This window comes from Argopecten irradians, chromosome 11 (assembly GCF_041381155.1).
Source record: "Argopecten irradians isolate NY chromosome 11, Ai_NY, whole genome shotgun sequence".
Taxonomy (NCBI): domain Eukaryota; kingdom Metazoa; phylum Mollusca; class Bivalvia; order Pectinida; family Pectinidae; genus Argopecten; species Argopecten irradians.
The window spans coordinates 19,433,395-19,451,681 of record NC_091144.1 but is presented as its reverse complement, the minus strand read 5'-3'; the positions used below and the strand labels follow the sequence as shown (position 1 = coordinate 19,451,681).

Below are 18,287 nucleotides of genomic sequence, written 5' to 3'. Positions count from 1 at the left end.
ATACTTAACCCTTAAATTTATGTTCAAGTTCAGACTAAAGGTCATCCGTCTCCGAGGTCACTATAAGCTAACCAGCGGCCCGGACGTTATGAATCTTCAATGTTTCCACAATAGTGGTTGGGGACCCCCTTCCGGACGTATCATGGAACCATTGTCATCATATGATTTATGAATTGTCGATAACCTAAATGCTGGACGATAATGAACATGATATTTGTTGCACTCGTGTCGGGCTGATATAAGCTAAACCATCGCGGTGGGCTTACATGATATGACGATAATGCTATTTAGTCCTATCTCTATTTAAAATATCTTATCTGAAAAAGATTAAAGTGTTTTTTCCTAACAAAAACTAGCTATAAAAGCAAAATAAACCTCCCTATTTATTAGGACTTTAAGTTTATAAGTTTATATAATAAATTGTTTGTTTCAAACTGACGTCAGCTGGTATCACAAACTCCCCCCTTATTTATAAAAGTTATTTATGCAAAAATAGAGCGGGATGGGGTGGGGGATGGGCCTTATAAGGTGTGCACGAGCGATACGGCACAACACTAATTGCCAACCCCCCTAGGACCTAGCACTTACACATCTAGCCTATTCTAAAGAAAATACGTCTTCCCCCACCCCCCCCCCCCCCCCCCCCCCCGGTGGATATGTAACAATTTATATAAAATGGTGTCTTATTATAAGCCACTGGTGACTGATGCGGACAGCGCCCCTGTGCTGGCTTCTGTCGAACAGTCTGATTTTAAAATGTACGTGACACAAAGCAACAAAATGTAGTACGTAGACTACAAGAGATATGTACATGTGGAGTACACCAGTATATATAATGATACCTATAGTGCTCCTGCCATTTCCTTGTTGTTGAGATCGAATTTCTGGTTACAGCTGGGAGTGTCTGATCGCACCTTCGTGCTGGAACCGCATCACCTAAGGGTAACTGAACAGTTCCTGCCACCTCCATACTGAAGGTGAACAAGTTTCCAACGTGTGATTCTACGTGCTGTACCCAAATCTGCGAACAACAGGTTCGTTATCGCGCCCCTAATAATCCCCCCCACCAATCCAAAGACCAACCCCCATAAGAGGCACCAGCGCGAACTCACGCCAAACCCCCCCCCTGTCCTGTAGCCTAAACCCACGTAATTCTTGTCTCTGTATCAATAGAATTTTATCACACACATATATAAAAGATTAGTGTTCTATGGTTTCTGGTAATACAGTTACATGTTTCACATAATCCTTCAGAATGTAAAATTCATTTGGTATAGATAAAAATTTGAGTCACGGACATTTTTCCCACGTGGTCCTCTGGAATAGATAGAGCGCGGTGGTGTGTATATGCTCTGGTCGTTAAGCTGTATAAATTTTTTTAAAATTAATTTTGTTGTAAAATTTTTTCAAAATGGGCATTTTGTGGTTTTCCATAGACCTCCCCACGTCTGGTTCATTCCCATTTAGTTTGCAAGATTTTTTAGTTTCCTGTGCCTGCAAAAAAAGACCTTAACTTACGTCCTTAGATACGAGGGAACTTTAATCTATGACGATGCTCTAACTCTAAGGGCAGCTTTGGACTTCCGTATCCGCCAAGTCATTAACCTTGTGATGCCGACATGGCTCGGAATCCAATGCTAAACTGAACAGTCGTATTAAGGACAATTAGATATAATAATTTCATAACACAATTGGGATTCTTAATGTTGAAAGCTGGCGTTTGTATAGCACTGCAATGAACTCAGTGAGTCTGGTTAAAGATTTACAATATACATAGTCTAATTAGTTTCAAATTGGTGTTTTTTCAAAAAATTGTTGAGTGAGTTAGGAATTGCATGTTAAGTTCAGCAGTTCATAATTGATAATATGGATCTACTTAGGTCTGAATTTGTTTGTATATTCATTTCCGGAATGACAAAAAGCACACTCCACATAGTTGTGTGGTTGGATCTTTAGATCCATCAGTATATATGTGTACTCCTGAAAAAGATAGGATATATTGACCTGCAGGACCTAGGGCATCTGCCGGCGACATTGACTTGTTTACGGTGTCGTGTAGTGTGGTGCTCACTTCCGGTTTGCTCAGGGTCCACAGTGGGATTGGGCTGAACTCGGAGGTGTGTGTGATGTGATGTTTGCTATCTGAAAAGAAGAGATTTGATTGTTTTTATCGAAGTGTAGTACGATTTGTATGTTATTGGCATTTTAGGTTCATTATATATGAATTTGGCATCTTCTGTTAGGCTGTTTATTGTAGGTGTGCGGGGTTTTAAGTCCCTCAATTTTTCAGCTGATATTTACAAATTAAAAAAGTTCCTGTGGAGTTGAAAGGGTGGGTCTGAGGCTTCCGCCTGCAGACTAGAAAGTGAAGTGCACTTTCATAGCATGCAAACAAGTCATTAAACATTTATATTGTAATTGATTCTAGGCGCGCTAGATGTGTATCGCCGGCTTGAGTTGATATACTTCAGCGCCATACTCTTACTATACTTCTAATTAAGGTTTTATATAATGTAGTTAGTATATAACGATCAACAGCCCCCAGTTAGTACCACTTAAATGTTTTATTAAATTAGGGCGTTGTTCGCACCGCTTGTATCACAGAATCTATATGTGTGCTCCAGGTGTAAACCTCTGTCATAAAACATACCAAGAAATTTTGTGCAACATTTTTAATAGATATAAGTGTTTCCCCCATTTTAATTTTCACCTCCGATGTTCTTGACTTAAACTCAGCAGAACCCCTTCTGCGAAATAGCACTGCAATAGTTTTGGTTTCAGATATTTTGAATCCCCATGTATTACACCAATTTAGAATGTTAGTAATGTCTTTGGATAGAGCGGTGCTCAATAGTTGTAGGTTACGATGCGCTTTCCAGATGGCACTATCATCTGCAAATTGTGATATATTTTGTTTAATAGTAATACAGTCAGATATTGTCATTTATACAGATATTAAATAATGTAGGACTGATCACTGAGCCCTGGGGGTACCGTTTTCAATTGGGTATACTTCTGAGTACGTCTCCCCTATACGCACTTGTATAGTTCGGCCCTGTAAAAAATCTTTAATAAAACCATACATGTTTCCATGTATACCCATATTTTTCATTTTATATAATAAACCATCTTTCCACATCATGTCGAATGCTTTTTTCAAAATCAATAAATACAGCTAATAGACTTTCTTTATTAAGGTTGGCTTTTTGAATTTTCGTTAGTTAGTTTTATTAGTGGTCGGTTGTTCCACGGTTAGATCTAAACCCGCATTGATTGATTGTAAGTAAATTGTTGCACTCAAGGTACCATTTGAGGCGATTGTTGACCATTTTCTCCATAAGTTTACAAAGGGTGGATGTAAGTGAGATGGGCCTGTAAGAAAGTGGTATATTAGGATTTTTTCCTTTCTTAAATATTGGAACAACAATGGAGTGTTTCCAGCTATTAGGGACTTTTTGGCTTATCCATACCAGGTTGATATAATCTAATAAGACTTTCTGTTGCTGGAACACTTAATTTTTTTATACATGTTATATGTTATTTTATCTTCCCCACGACTTGTGTCTTTAGTTTGCGCAAGCGCATCAGTAAATTCCTGAAATGTAAAAATATTGTTTATATGATTATCACAAGGTTCTGTATTATTAATAAAATCAGACTGTTCTTGTTCAAATTGTGTTTTGTGTGCTGCAAAAAATCTTGATTATAATTTTCGGTACTACTTACAGAGGAAAAGGAGGCTGCAAATAAGTTTGTTTTTTCTTTATTTTCTGTAATGTGTGTATTGTTGTGTATTAGTGCAGGTATTTCTTTACATGTGTTTGTGTTTTTCATGTCCTTGACAGCTTTCCAGACCTTGGCCATGGTAGTGTCTTTATTAATGGTGTTACAGTAGTTTTGCCAATGTTCTTTTTTTGCTGTATTGATAACTGTTTTTACAAGCCTCTCTTTTCTCTCTGTAGTCCTGCAAGTAAGAATAATTAAAACTTCTCCTGGCTTTGTTATAAGCCTTGCGCTTGGCACGTACTGCCCGCTCACAATCCCCATTCCACCATGGTACTGCAGAATATTTATAGTTCTTTTTCTGCTTTAAAGGAACATTAATATTAGTTATATTTTATTATGGCCTGGGTGATATTTTTTTAGACTTGACTCGACATTGCCGTCCAGTACATACCGGAGTTACTTCCCTTTCACTAGATGTTGTATAGCCCACCCAGTCAGCCCTGTTAAAATTCCAACCCGCTTTATTACCTGTATTATTTCTTAACGGTTTACATCTATAGTGTGTAATGATGGGGAAGTGGTCACTGTCAAAATTGTGTTCGTGAACCCTCCAGGTACACTGTCCGGCAATGTCTGGTGTAGCTAAGGTAAGGTCTAATACTGACATTTCAAAAGTTGATATATTTACTCGGGTGCCCGAGCCATCATTTAGTAGTGTAAGGTCATTATTTTCTATATAAGTGTATAAGGCATTGCCTTTAGCACTACAGTAATTGCCTCCCATAGGGTATGATGGCTATTAAAATCCCCACACATGATGTATGGGGTACTTATAAATTGGTTTAGATGGGTATAATCCTCGTGTTTATTGGAAGTAGCGGTGTTGTATACATTTACTATACTTATAGATTTGTCGTGTAATTTTATAACAGCACCGACTACCTCCAATACGTTACTTGTGATATCTAATTCATGAAACACGAGGTTATCCCGTATATATATTGCTACACCTCCCCCCCCCCCCCCCCCCCCCGTTGATGTTCAGGGCGATCTTTTAATATTTGGGGGTAAAAACCTGGAATAAAAAAAGTTGGTGTTTTTGGTAAGCCAAGTCTCTTGTAGACAAATAATATTAATTTCAGGTCTACTTTCTATATAATTTAATAATTCAGTGCCATTTTTATTAATGCTCCGGGCATTCCATTGTAGGATGCCTATACCGATGGTGGTGTTTATGGGCCATTTAAGTTGTTTCTGCAGCGGGGTACTAAAGGAACATCCAGATTGATACCGAACAGTGTATCGACCTGGCCAAGTATATACACAAGAATTTCAGACCAGCTCTCGCCAGATTGAAATTTGGTAATTACGGAGACCAGTAACAACATTAGTTTTTTTATTGGAACCGTTACCTGTGGTTCCTGTGTTGGGAACAACGGACGGACGGACGGATGGACGGGTTGTTTTTGGCGGCGGTATGTTAAAGTCGGCCACACCGGTATAGGGTACACGATTAACTTCTGTAGCTTCCGCTGCAGCTTGTGCGTAAGATTTTTTTACCTCGGCTATTGCCTCACGGCGAGAGCATTTCTCAGTGGTTTGAATTTTTACAATTTCAACTGCCGTTTTCCTGGCAGGACACCCACCATATGCAGCACTATGCTGTCCACCACAGTTAACACACTTTTTGGTCTCACTAGTACAGTCTTGAACTTTATGTTCTCCCCCCACATTTTTGGCATCTTTGGGTGCCTCTACACTTGGCCGCTATGTGGCCATATCGATTGCATTTATAGCACCTGAGCGGTGGCGGTATATATATTGTTTAACATTGTGTGAGCGGTATCCGATGGATACACGCTCGGGCAGGGTTTTAACAATTAAAAGTTAGTTTCACAGTTGTACTGCCTTCAATACTCTCATACTGTCTCCCTTTCATACGGGTGACTTTACCAACCTCTGCCTCTTCGAGGCATTCTAAAATATCGGCATCTGAGATGTCTGGTGACACACCGTATATGACACCTTCTACTCTGTCTGTTGAAACTGGTTCCTTTTACATATATCTTGTACTCACCCAATTGTTTTTCTTTAAGTAATTTCTTTTTCTGCATGTCATCAGTACATATTACCAGCAAGTCTCCATTTCCCAGGCCCCTGATGCTTTTTACTGGGTATTCTATAACACATGTAACAAGTTTTTTGGATTTTAATAGGGTTACACTTGGATAATTTCACAGTTTTGCAATGTATGATGATTGCGTCTTTACTTACATTGTCTTGTGGGGAGTTTATTCTCTTTCTCTTAGCATCCTTTGAGTCTTGCATCTTATCAGGGGTGTCAAAATTTAGTTTTCCTGCCGAGGTAAATGTGTCAAAGTCCTGGGACGATGTAGTTTGGTATAGTTCTTCTACCTCCATGTTGCTGCTTCATGGAAAACCGGGAAAGACCGATAGTACGAAGAGCTAACAGATTTACAAAGACTGACGACGGTCAAGAGACGATTATATAGAACACGGACGACGGACAGCGGACGATTCGCAATGAACACAGACGACAGACGATAAACGAATTACAACACACGGACAAGTCCAGACGACGGACGTGGCACAAACAACTCACTTATACCAATATACCACAATAAATGGCGATCGCGATGTTGTAGGACGACGATATCGCCTAAATGGCTAGATCGGCTCCCAGGATCAAAACTGCCCTCTGACCAAACAAAACAGCAGAGTAAAATCGTGATACAAAACTGTCGTGCTGATACCACACTGGTGTCAACAAAAAAAAATAATTCAATATCTTTTTTTAATTTCAAAATGCAGAGTTATGTCATATTTAATAATTTTATCATCATCAATGAAACAAGACTGCCATAGGCACCTGGGCTTAAACTTTCAATAAACACAGTAGGGACAAATCAAAGCCTGTCAAAAAATCTAAATATAACTTCGAATGCTTAAGCATAAAATTGATCGCAAATCCCTTGAAATTATAAATAAAAGTTTTATACGACTATTTTGGAATATGCTGATATAATATGGAACAATTGTACAATGTATCTCTCCGATGAAAATTGAAAAAATACATGATCGAAGCACTTAGAATAATCACTGGTATGAGGAGAGGTAACATCTTCATTATAAACTCTATTCTGAAAACAAATATTGACTCTCTAATTACTCGATACGAAACAAACACGTGTTTGATCCAATTGTATAAAATTTATCAACCGCATCGACACCTGACTATTCTATATGAAATAAGTTTTACCCTATATAAAAGCAACAATAACAACAACTCTAGATTGGGTGCTTCACAGATATTTGCTACTGTAGCGGTTTGCATGCACAAATTGTTATAAAAATAGTTTTTTTTCCTAGCACAATGAACTTATGGAATAAATTTAGATGAACATATTATTAACTCACAATGTCTGTCTGTTGTTAGTGTAATTTTTACATATTGACAAGGAGATAGTAACATTTATGATAGATACAGTGCTCAATGTGATTGTGGTAATTATACTGAAGACAGTTTTAACAGCCCACTTTTTAATTTCTGTAGACACTTTTTATACATGATCTTTATCAGAATTGGCTATATCTCAGCTGACATTCTAACTAAAGGTAGTCTTCTACTTTCTGATGATAACAAATATATCCTATATAATGTGTCCAAATATATAATACATACAAAAAGACCATTGTGATATAACTTACATGCTGATATATTCAGTCATATATTTAACTATGAATTAATAAACACATTTAATAATGAATTATTTATACATCTTCCCATATAATTTACTATCTTTACTCAAATTTAAATGCTCCCTGATTCATTAATAATTCATAGGTTAGGGACGCGAGGATGTGAGAGAGAGAGTGTAAGGATGTGTATATTAATTAATTGTAATTTGTTGTTTAATTTGTATTTATAACATGTTGTACTTTACTGGAAAAGGGAAAGGGTTGATATAGGCACTGCCTGTTACCCAATCCCATTGTGTATAATTTATAAATATACAATATTCAGTTCTTTTATATCCTTGAGCCTTTCAGCTCATCGGTTTGAAACAAACATATATACAAGTACAATACACAAAAACCACACTCACATCCATGCTCTGGCCATACTTACATACACACTGACACACAAACAACCCTCGTAAGTATACATAAGACTAGTGTAGAGGGATAATGCTAATATTTAACTTATAAAATGTTATTTCTTACGTTATTACTTAATTTAACATATTTTGCTATATTTGACAATTAAATATTTTGAATTAAATTAGTTGGTCAAAACTTTCTTATTACCTGTTCCAGGTCTAGTTGGTCAAAGCTGATAAGCCCAATCTCAGTTAAATGACTATTTTCAAATCAAGTTGATATGATTTCTTATTAAACTAACTTAACAAATGTTATAGATTTTTTTCAGTCTTAAACATTAATGAGAGCTGATTGTGAAACAGACATATTTTATGGAAAAGAAGCAAATTAAATAAATTTGAAAAAATAAAGAAATGAAATCAATATTATAGAAAGTGGCTCCAAATCAGTGTGTCACTGGTACACTGGTGTGTCACAGAAACGAAGAAAAAAAAACAACCTCAAAATTGTCCATTTTTATATTTAAACTCAATATATTTTATTGAAAACAAAAGGATTGGATAACAGGCAGGTAGTGCCTATATTAATCCTTTCCTGAATCCGGTACAATGGTATACCATTATACTATATTATTGTTAATTAAGTTACTATTAACTTAGATTTAGATAAATTAATTTCTATAAGTGGAATATTATATACTTATCTACAGTAAATGTATAAATATACCTGTTGATAGTTGAGTATCAAATTAAGGTTTCATTCTTGGAAATTGATTAAAATAAACAAGCACACATACACCTTTCAACTACTTCCATCTTTAGCAACAATACATATATGAGTTAATTAGCATCATATCTCATCATATAATCATTTATATATTACTATAAAAGTATAAATACATGCTGAATACTTAGTACATGTATATATCATACATTTACATTTTTATGTAATAAGATTGAATTAAGCCCTTTCATAGCTATTAAAGTGAGAAAATAGATTATAAATAGCCCTTTTACCTTCTGATAGGGTATGAACTTAAGTACATTGTAAATCATGAATATAATATATATATAATTTAAGGTGCAAAGAAATTTTACATGAATCGATTTGATTCAATAATAGATTTTGATACATTGTCTAAAATGTGTTTATTGTCTTCATCGGAAAGTATTAAACTTCTTTTTGTTAAAATATTAGCAGATATGAAGCCAATCTTATTGAAGATTAAAAATAAGTAATGGCGGTATTGATGAAAGAGTGGACAGAAGAAAAAGAAATGATTTATGTTTTCATTTTGGTAGCCACAAATACATTGGGCACTTTCAATTAGATGATCATTAAATCTGTCGGAATTCAGATTACTGACTCCATTCTTAGCTGACATAATAAAATATTTAAAATCTTGGTGAACAATAAGTAAAAATTGTACTTATGTCATTTTCAAAAGTGGTTAATTTATCAAGTGTGTTTTTGAAAATTGATATGGATTGTGAGTAAGTAATATGTTGATCTAAAAGATTCCATTTATTCATCATATTTGGAAAGAAACTTTGATAGCAGTTGGTGCGAGCAAAAAGTATATTAGAAAATCTATGATTTCTCAAATTATAATTATTGTTGTTTACATTATTAATACAGGGATCAATTATTTCATGAAGATAGTTTGGTGTCATGTGATTTATAATTTTGTAGAGTTGAATTTGAGAGTGGTTATCTCTTCTGGTTTTTAATGGAACAAATTCAGTTTCATTATATGATTTCAAATGTGATGTGCCTTTTCTCATTCCAGTTATAATTCTTAATGCTTCTAGTTGTATTTTTCGATTTCGTCGGATAAATGCATAGAACAATTAGAATTTTCTATTTAGTAATAATACCAAAGTGAATGGCAAGTTGGTTAAATATAGCAAATAAGCTTTTGATTTACATACACAAAATATACATCTCTTACATTTTCAAAATATAGACACACAAAACAACACAAGATATAGGAAAAAGTAAATACATGTATGTTATTCAAGAAATCGTGATAGCAAAGTACAGTATGATAACTTTTTCTTGTCATGTCCATTAAGAATTGCATTCTTCAGTCTTTGAAGTATAATCAGTCTTTGATGTATTTTGAGTAAATGTTTAATAATAGATAGAATTTGCTTTATTAATCCTCTCCTTACTGTATCTATGAGCAATAATATGTTAATTGATATCGCTAATCCCCTAGAAGCTGGCTTGTTTGATCTTCAACTAATTATTGATGGTATCATAAATTCAAAAGACCACATCATCTGTACTTAAATTAAAGAAACTTTTTGAACATCAATAGCGTCGATCAGTGCTGGGATTAGTGTTAATCCATGTCGGCTCTAAGTTAAAGGTTACGAACCTAAAATGAAGGATATGGATTAACGTTTGTCCTATGGGGATACATCGGAGGCAGATAGGACGACTGATAGAAATCAAAATCGTGAAATATCAATTTCAATAGATAATCACTATGTGCTCAACATTAGTGTTAACTACCGAAAGAAATTCGTGACGTGTTACACTCAATTGTAATTAGCGATAATTGGATTTTCAAATTACCGCCAGCTCGAGCATTGTCACAATATAAACGGCCTTGACCCATGATCAACACGTTCGCTAATTACCTGAACTATCCGCAGGTGGCGAGATCTCATAACCCCAATTAAGGCCTGAAATCGACCGTCGGCTAATTAATTAAGATAACAATAGGGATCTGTATCAACACTCGGACAGGTTTTTGGACGATTTGACCGGCTTGTGTTGTAATAAGCATCACAAATCATGGGGGTGACAAACAATCACAAAAAGTGTCATATCTCACCACTAATTTTGGTATAAAAAGAATGTCGCTCACAGTTCGAGTTCAAAATTAATTTGACATTGCTGAGTGAACACATGGATTTTGTTCTGGCGTCTTGAGATATTTTCTTATGGTTAGTTTTCACAATATTTCAGCATTTGACAGTTTATTCATAAGAGGAATATTTTTGTGGAACTTTTGTTCATGAGACTTTCTGAGGTACTCAAAGTGACAATTAAGTATGGCAAACACCAGCAATAAGAAAATGTCGTTTTCTATTGAGAATCTGGCAAAAAGCAGCCGTACGGATGAAAGTCAAGTCAGAGATTTTTATGGAACGTACATCGTCAACAGAAACCCGTGGCAGGATACTAACTTAACAAACTTTGGAAGTTTTAACCCAAGTGTGTTTTCTAGTCCGTATTACACGAATCACGGACAATCGTCACCGTGTGTGTCTCAATTTAAGTCTCCGTTAGGAAACTTGAGAGACTCGTTTAAACTCATTCCAGACGATGGTTATTCATCTCAAAACAGTACGCCATCTTCCTCAAAAAGTTCTAGAAAGCGCAGTCTCAATCTTGATGGTGATGAACAAAAAAGTGGCTCGCCAGGTGTTGGCAGTGCTTTGAAACGGAAGCGCACCGACGAATATGTAGACAAATCAAGAACTACAAGGATCCTTCAGAGAGAAAATGACAGTTTCATAGATTCAAGTCTTGAATCTTCATGTGGAACTTCAGGTATGTCTATAATCTATTGTTTTAAAGTTTTCCGCAACATATTTATATACTGATTCTTAATATAAAATCGTTGTAAACGATAAATTATTCTGTTAATTTAAGTATTATATTAAATGGATATATCAAGATGATGAAACGTTAATAAAAATCAATGAAATTACACTATCATTTATTAGCCTTTCGCTCTTAATCAATCAATCAATTAATTAATTAATTCATTAATTTGAGTACAATATTATGTCACAAGGATAAAGAGAGAAATGTTGGTAAATTTAATGTGTATCTTAAATCCATTTTTAACTGTGTTATTAGATATAGACGAAGGTTTGGGAGACACTCCCCGACATAAGAAGGCGAGGACAGCGTTTTCCGACGATCAGGTACAGGCGCTGGAAGTCCGGTATAAATCCCAGAAGTATCTACCCGCTGGCGAGAGGTCAAAACTGGCCACAGAACTTGGTCTTACTGACCAGCAGGTAAGTGAGGCGATAACTTTAATAGGATTACCTCCCCTTTCCCATATTGGAATATTGTACAACTGAGAAAGATCAGAATGTGGTTATGGTACAGAGTGATCAGGTTGTCGTAGAATAGCGCTGGAAACATTGAAGACTAAAGCTGAACTGGTAATATATTCCTTCAACCAGCCAATCTAGAAATATATCTCAACAAAATGTGTAAAATTGAACGCCGAAACATATGGACGAAGCACTACGGGTTAGTGAAAGTTTCATGGCCACAAGAAAGTTATCTGATCAGGAGAGAGTATGGTACAGTTCAAGGTTCAAATTTGGAATTTCTTTATTTCTGTACGCGTTATTCAGTTTGGCATTTGGTGCGTTTGACAGTAGTAATAACTCATCAAAATAATTCTAATAGAAATGAAACTTCGCGATAGGTGTCTTCAGCCACAGGATATGATCAATAGCTACAGTATATTAGTATATTAAGTTTGCGTCCATAGAACATTTTAGACGTTATAGGGGTCTATATTGAAATCGATGAAAATTGCTTTTACCAGTTCTCAGATAAGCAGGAGAATCATGCTACTCCATAAGAAAAATGCCCCCCCCCCCTTGTTTGTTTTGATTGATTTTGACAGACTTCATTTTTTTGTCCTACCCACCAAATTTATTTTGATGTTTCGAAATTTTGGCAACTTTTACTTCATATTGACGTATTTCTTTTTATTTTTCGCAGGTGAAAACATGGTTTCAAAACAGAAGGATGAAAGAAAAGAGAAAACACAAAGATGACACATTTGGTATGCCTTTGCCGACAGGTGGCGTTGATGTATCTCAACTACAGGCACTCGGAATCCCTTGTCCTCCACCGTATACTATCAACAACAAGCACCAACAAATGTTGAGAGATGACAATATTCCAAACTTCCCTTCACCGACATCAAGTCCTCACTCGCCAATGTTCCGAACACAGCCATTGCCGCTACACTCAAGATTTCAGCCAATTGCAAACGGCCTTAGCAATTCACCCGTATTTTCGTGCTCGACCAATCAACGTGAGGGTTACAGTTGACAACAAGAATGAATAATTTTCTGTTAATAATGAACTATATTGACATTTGATAATTATGTAATGAATATTATAAGTATTTTTCCACAAGTGCCAAATCTCAATAAATGTTATGCAGGAATGTTACACGTTTTCATATTTTTATTGAATTTCGTTGAAGCTTATATTTTACTTTGTTTCAAGAAATATAGGCCAAAACTCGATTCATTCGAAAGAAAAAAATATGTTCTCTTGGAACAAGCAAACTGCTAGGAATCATGGGCAAGGCCTCCGAGTCAAAAACATGCATAGCGTAACGCGACAAAATGTTAAATTAGCCATTCCTGACGCCGTCAATATTGATGATTAGATCAAGGCGGGTCTGTAGAGGCGTGTGATAGATCTATATTGAATGTATTGGTATTAACGTCAACATCATTATCGTTAACAGCATCATCATTTCGGAGCGAAATGACTTGTTAGTTCTCGTCATTTCCGGGTGAAACTTCGAGATTTTTGAAGACGAAAAGACGAAAATTAAAGGCGTTAATTAGCGTGCATTACTTTCGTCTTTTCGTGTTTGACTTTTCACTTTTTGTACCGTTTCGTCCTGAAAAGACGAAATGGCGCAAATCAGCCACCGTAGCATTAGCAGTACGGCTACATCATTGAAACCCTTGTGTTTAAGACAACTTCCGGTTAAACTAACAAACACTACAACAGTAATTAATGTGTATCTGTTATGGTTATACATATCAAGAGGAGTTGTCGTACTTCCATCATCAACGGGGATCTAACTAAGATGCAACAGCTGTGATGCTGAGTCGACATAAGGCATCAGGTCGATGATTCAATTCTTAATCCCGCTGGTGTCATACATGTTCTGCATGTCTTTGAACAATTGTATGATGTTGGGTTGAACGTGTGCATCACTCGTCTCACAGTTTTTCATACCAGGCTTGATGGTGATTGGTTTACTGCGTGAAACCTCAGAAAGGAAGCGGTTTCATGTCATGTCTCCATCTACCCACTCTTCGTAGTCGGTGAAAGAAATGGACAAGGTACGTAGGCATCATTGGCTTCCTTCCGTGTCTGGAACCAGACATCGTCAACATGTTCCAATGGAATAAGGGGCAATACAGCAGCTCGGCGCACAGGGAGTCTGAATTCATGTCGACTGGACCTTTCTTCAAATACACTGGATGAAAAAAAAACTATCTTTTGGCATCAATTCCAGGGAAGACACTACGGTTAAAGTCGACGAAAGCAGTAGTCGGTCGAAAGGAAATGATGAAGCTGGTCATATGTGCCTGAAGAAACGTCAAAAAGCATGTGTAGATGGTCTGGCTTTTTCCGAGCGCGTATGTCATTGGAGTCATGTCGCCGTCAATCTGCGCACGGATGCTGTTAATCTGGACTCTGCACAGCGGTTGGTAACCAGGTCCAACGTTGGCTTTATCAGAGATATGGGCGCGGGAATGTAGTCTAGTGTGGTGAGGGAGACTGAGCAATCAGAAGTAGGGCATATCAAGAAAGTCCTGCCGTCACTTTTAAAGATTTTCAAAGATTTTATTATAGTCTCCCAGACACATTAAAATGTGTTACATGGATTATACAAATACAAGTTACATTTTTAACTGCACGTGGCTGGATGGACAATATGGACAATAAATTTGGAAATTAACAATACTTATACCGTATTACTATCATTGCTTTCATTCACATCTACAAAAATACAATCATTTTTCTAATGAATAGAGACACCTTCTTCAATAATTGGATATTACAAATACCTATAAGGCCACCCATCTTATGAAGACATGGATTACTATTATAATACTGTGGGATATATTTAATACGTATATTCTTGATTTCGTCGTGTTTACATACAAAAAGATAGTGAAATTCATCCCCGATATTTTCATTGCATAAATGGCATATTCTTTCATGTTTCTCAACATTACGCCATCTTCCAGTCTCAATTGGAATTTTTAAATTCGATGTACGGAATTTAGTTATGTATACTCTATTCATTTCCGATAATTTTATAAGATAATTTTCAAATCCAAATTCTTTTTTATATATTAGATAAGTCTGCCCTCTTGAGGAGTTTTCTACATCTGAGAACCATTTTTGTATAAACTGATCTTGAAGGCGCTGTTTCATAAAACTTTTATAAAAACTGTTAATCATTTGTATTTCATTGAGGAAGATATTTGACTGACCAGATTCATCAAAAATATTTCTAATGAAAGATATCCATTTAAATGTGTATATTCCTTCGAAATGTAACTTCGAGATTAGTTTATAAAGTATACTACTTAATTTATTTTCATTTTGTATAAGTCTTTTCCAAAAACACAGCATTCTCAGTTTGATATTTATTTCGAGTGGGAATCTTCCCAGTTCCCCATACACCATAAAATCTGGAGTGCTACTTCTGACTTTAAGTATTCGTTTGCAGAATTTCAGGTGTGTTTGCTCGACTGACTTTAAATTCCCAAACCCCCAAACTTCGGAACCGTATAGCAGTATTGGTTCGACTAACGAATCAAATAATTTTAGTTGTAAATCTATTGGAATAGCTTGGTTACGCACCTTTTTATATATAGCGAATATTGATTTTTGGGCTTGGTCAACCAATCTGTTAATAGCGTTGGAAAAATTACCATTATATTTAAAAGTGATGCCTAAATATGTAAAAGTATCTGTTGTTTCTAAGACATGACCGTTAAGCACGAAATTATACACCTGTTTAGTTTTCCTCTTGCTGAAAACTAACACTTTAGTTTTGTTAATATTTACCTGAAGTTTCCATGTATCGCAATACTGTTGAAAAATATCTAGTGCGTTTTGCATACCTTCTGCTGTTTCGGAAAATTTCACAGTATCATCTGCATAAAGTAATATGAAAATTTTCAAAAATATGCTTAATTCGTCAGACATTTTCTGTTCGATAGTCCCAAGGGAGCTAACTCCTGCAACCTCCATATATTGTTCTAAATCGTTTAGGAATACGGAGAAAAGAAATGGGGATAGATTTTTCACCTTGACGGACACCAACTAGGCACGGGAAACAATTAGATATTTGACCATTGTATTGTACACAAGATTTTATATTATCATACATATTATAAATTAAAAAACTTTAAAACATTTTCCCTTTATTTTGCTTTTCCTATTTTTTTTCCATAAACCTACACGCCACACAGTATCAAATGCTTTTCGAAAATCAACAAAAGTACAATACAGCTTTTATTATTAGCGAGATATAGAGATATCAGAGATTGCAAAATAAAAACATTATCCATCGTGGAGTGATTCTTTCTAAATCCTGCCTGATTTTTGAAATGAGGTTTTTTTGAATAGAGTATTTATTCAACCTTGTGTTTATGATAGAAGTAAACAATTTCCCGAGACAACTTACAGGGTTATTGCTCTATAATTATCCGGATCTTCCTCACTCTATTCCTCACTGAATAGAGTATTTATTCAACCTTGTGTTTATGATAGAAGTAAACAATTTCCCAAGACAACTTATAAGGGTTATTGCTCTATAATTATCCGGATCTTCCTCACTTCAACCTTGTGTTTATGATAGAAGTAAACAATTTCCCAAGACAACTTATAAGGGTTATTGCTCTATAATTATCCGGATCTTCCTCACTTCAACCTTGTGTTTATGATAGAAGACCTCCACTTCAACTTGTGTTTATGATAGAAGTAAACAATTTCCCAAGACAACTTATAAGGGTTATTGCTCTATAATTATCCGGATTTTCCTCACTTCCTTTATTTTTGTACATGGGTTTATAATACCAATAGTCCAACTCTCAGGTATTAATCCTGTATCCAAAATGACATTAAAAAGTTTACAATATCTAGTTATTAGATCAGGCGGTGAGTTTTTTAAGTACTCATTTAATATCATGTCAATACCAGGGGCCTTGTTGTTTTTTTAACTGTTTAATAGCATTAAGTAATTCAAGTTCAGTTATTTCACTATTCAATATATCATCATCATCATCATCATCATCATCATCATCATCATCATCATACTAATCATCATCATCATATCATCATCATCATCATCATCATCATCATCATCATCATCATCATCATCACTACTACATCATCATCATCATCATCATCATCATCATCATACACATCATCATCATCATCATCACATACCATCATCATCATCATCATCACATCATCATCATCATCATCATCATCTCATCATCATCACTATCCATCATCATCATCATCATCATCATCATCATCATCATCAACATTCATCATCATCATCATCATCACATCATCATCATCACTACATCATCATCATCATCATCACTACCATCATCATCATCATCATCATCATCATCATCATCATCATCATCATCATCATCATCATCATCATCATCATCATCATCATCATCATCATCATCATCATCATCATCATCATCATCATCATCATCATCATTCCATCATCATCATCATCATCATCATCATCATCACTACCATCATCATCATCATCATCATCATCATCGTAACTACCACTTCCATCATCATCATCATCACCACGTCCATCATCATCATCATCATCACCATCATCATCATAATCATCATCACCACGATTAATCTTTTTGAAATATCCATAGAAAATATCTACAGGGAATTTCTTTGTCGACTGACTAAATTTATTCAAAGTTTTCCAAAAAGCCTTAGGATTATATCTTGATAGAGTTCTCAGCTCTTTCGCACATTTCTCTTGATATTTTTTAAAATTAATATGAATTGTCTTTCGATATTCTCTTCCCTTTTTATTTAATTGTGTTTTGTTTTCTCTCGTCTTATTATTTTTATACATATTTTTGATATAATTAAATGCGTTACGGGCTACTTTACATTCTTTGTTAAACCATGGCTTACTTTGTTTACTACAAGCTTTACTTTTGTGAACTTGGTTTACCCCAAATACATTTATCGCTGTAGACGTCAAAACTTTACTCAAGTCCTCAACAATATTGTTAATATCTGTATGATTTACATCAGCAAGTGCCACTATTTCATTTAGTTTTGCATTAATATCTTGTAATTTAATATTCGAATTTAAATTAAGAGCAGACACAAAATCGTCTGTTTCATAGAATTCCATTTAAGACTAGGACAATTACTTACTTGGTTTTTAGATTGCGAACAAATTTCATAGTTAATATTTACTTTGAAGTGAAGTTGTTTATGAACATCGGAGAACATTGGATTAAATTCACAGACTTCAAAGTCAGATACAAACTTAAAACTTGCAGCTGACAAAAGAAGATAGTCTACCACGCTTACATCTCGACATGTCGTTTCTC

General features: G+C 35.3%; 1 protein-coding gene across 1 annotated transcript; it reads left to right on the top strand.

Moving 5' to 3' along the window:
• The first annotated feature begins 10,841 nt into the window (after window positions 1–10,841).
• Window positions 10,842–12,951, top strand: LOC138334200 (homeobox protein Dlx3b-like). The gene is made up of 3 exons (XM_069282807.1): window positions 10,842–11,415; window positions 11,728–11,891; window positions 12,616–12,951. Exons 1-3 carry the CDS (start codon window positions 10,914–10,916, stop codon window positions 12,949–12,951), a joined length of 1,002 nt encoding a protein of 333 aa, XP_069138908.1. The 5' UTR covers window positions 10,842–10,913.
• The last annotated feature ends 5,336 nt before the right edge of the window (window positions 12,952–18,287 follow it).

Excerpts from the sequence above, each read along its gene's own strand:
- LOC138334200 (XM_069282807.1), top strand. The coding sequence starts at position 10,914 with ATGGCAAACACCAGCAATAAGAAAATGTCGTTTTCTATTGAGAATCTG. Across the intron at positions 11,416-11,727 it reads ATCTTCATGTGGAACTTCAG|ATATAGACGAAGGTTTGGGA; the intron begins GTATGTCTATAA and ends CTGTGTTATTAG. Across the intron at positions 11,892-12,615 it reads TTGGTCTTACTGACCAGCAG|GTGAAAACATGGTTTCAAAA; the intron begins GTAAGTGAGGCG and ends TATTTTTCGCAG.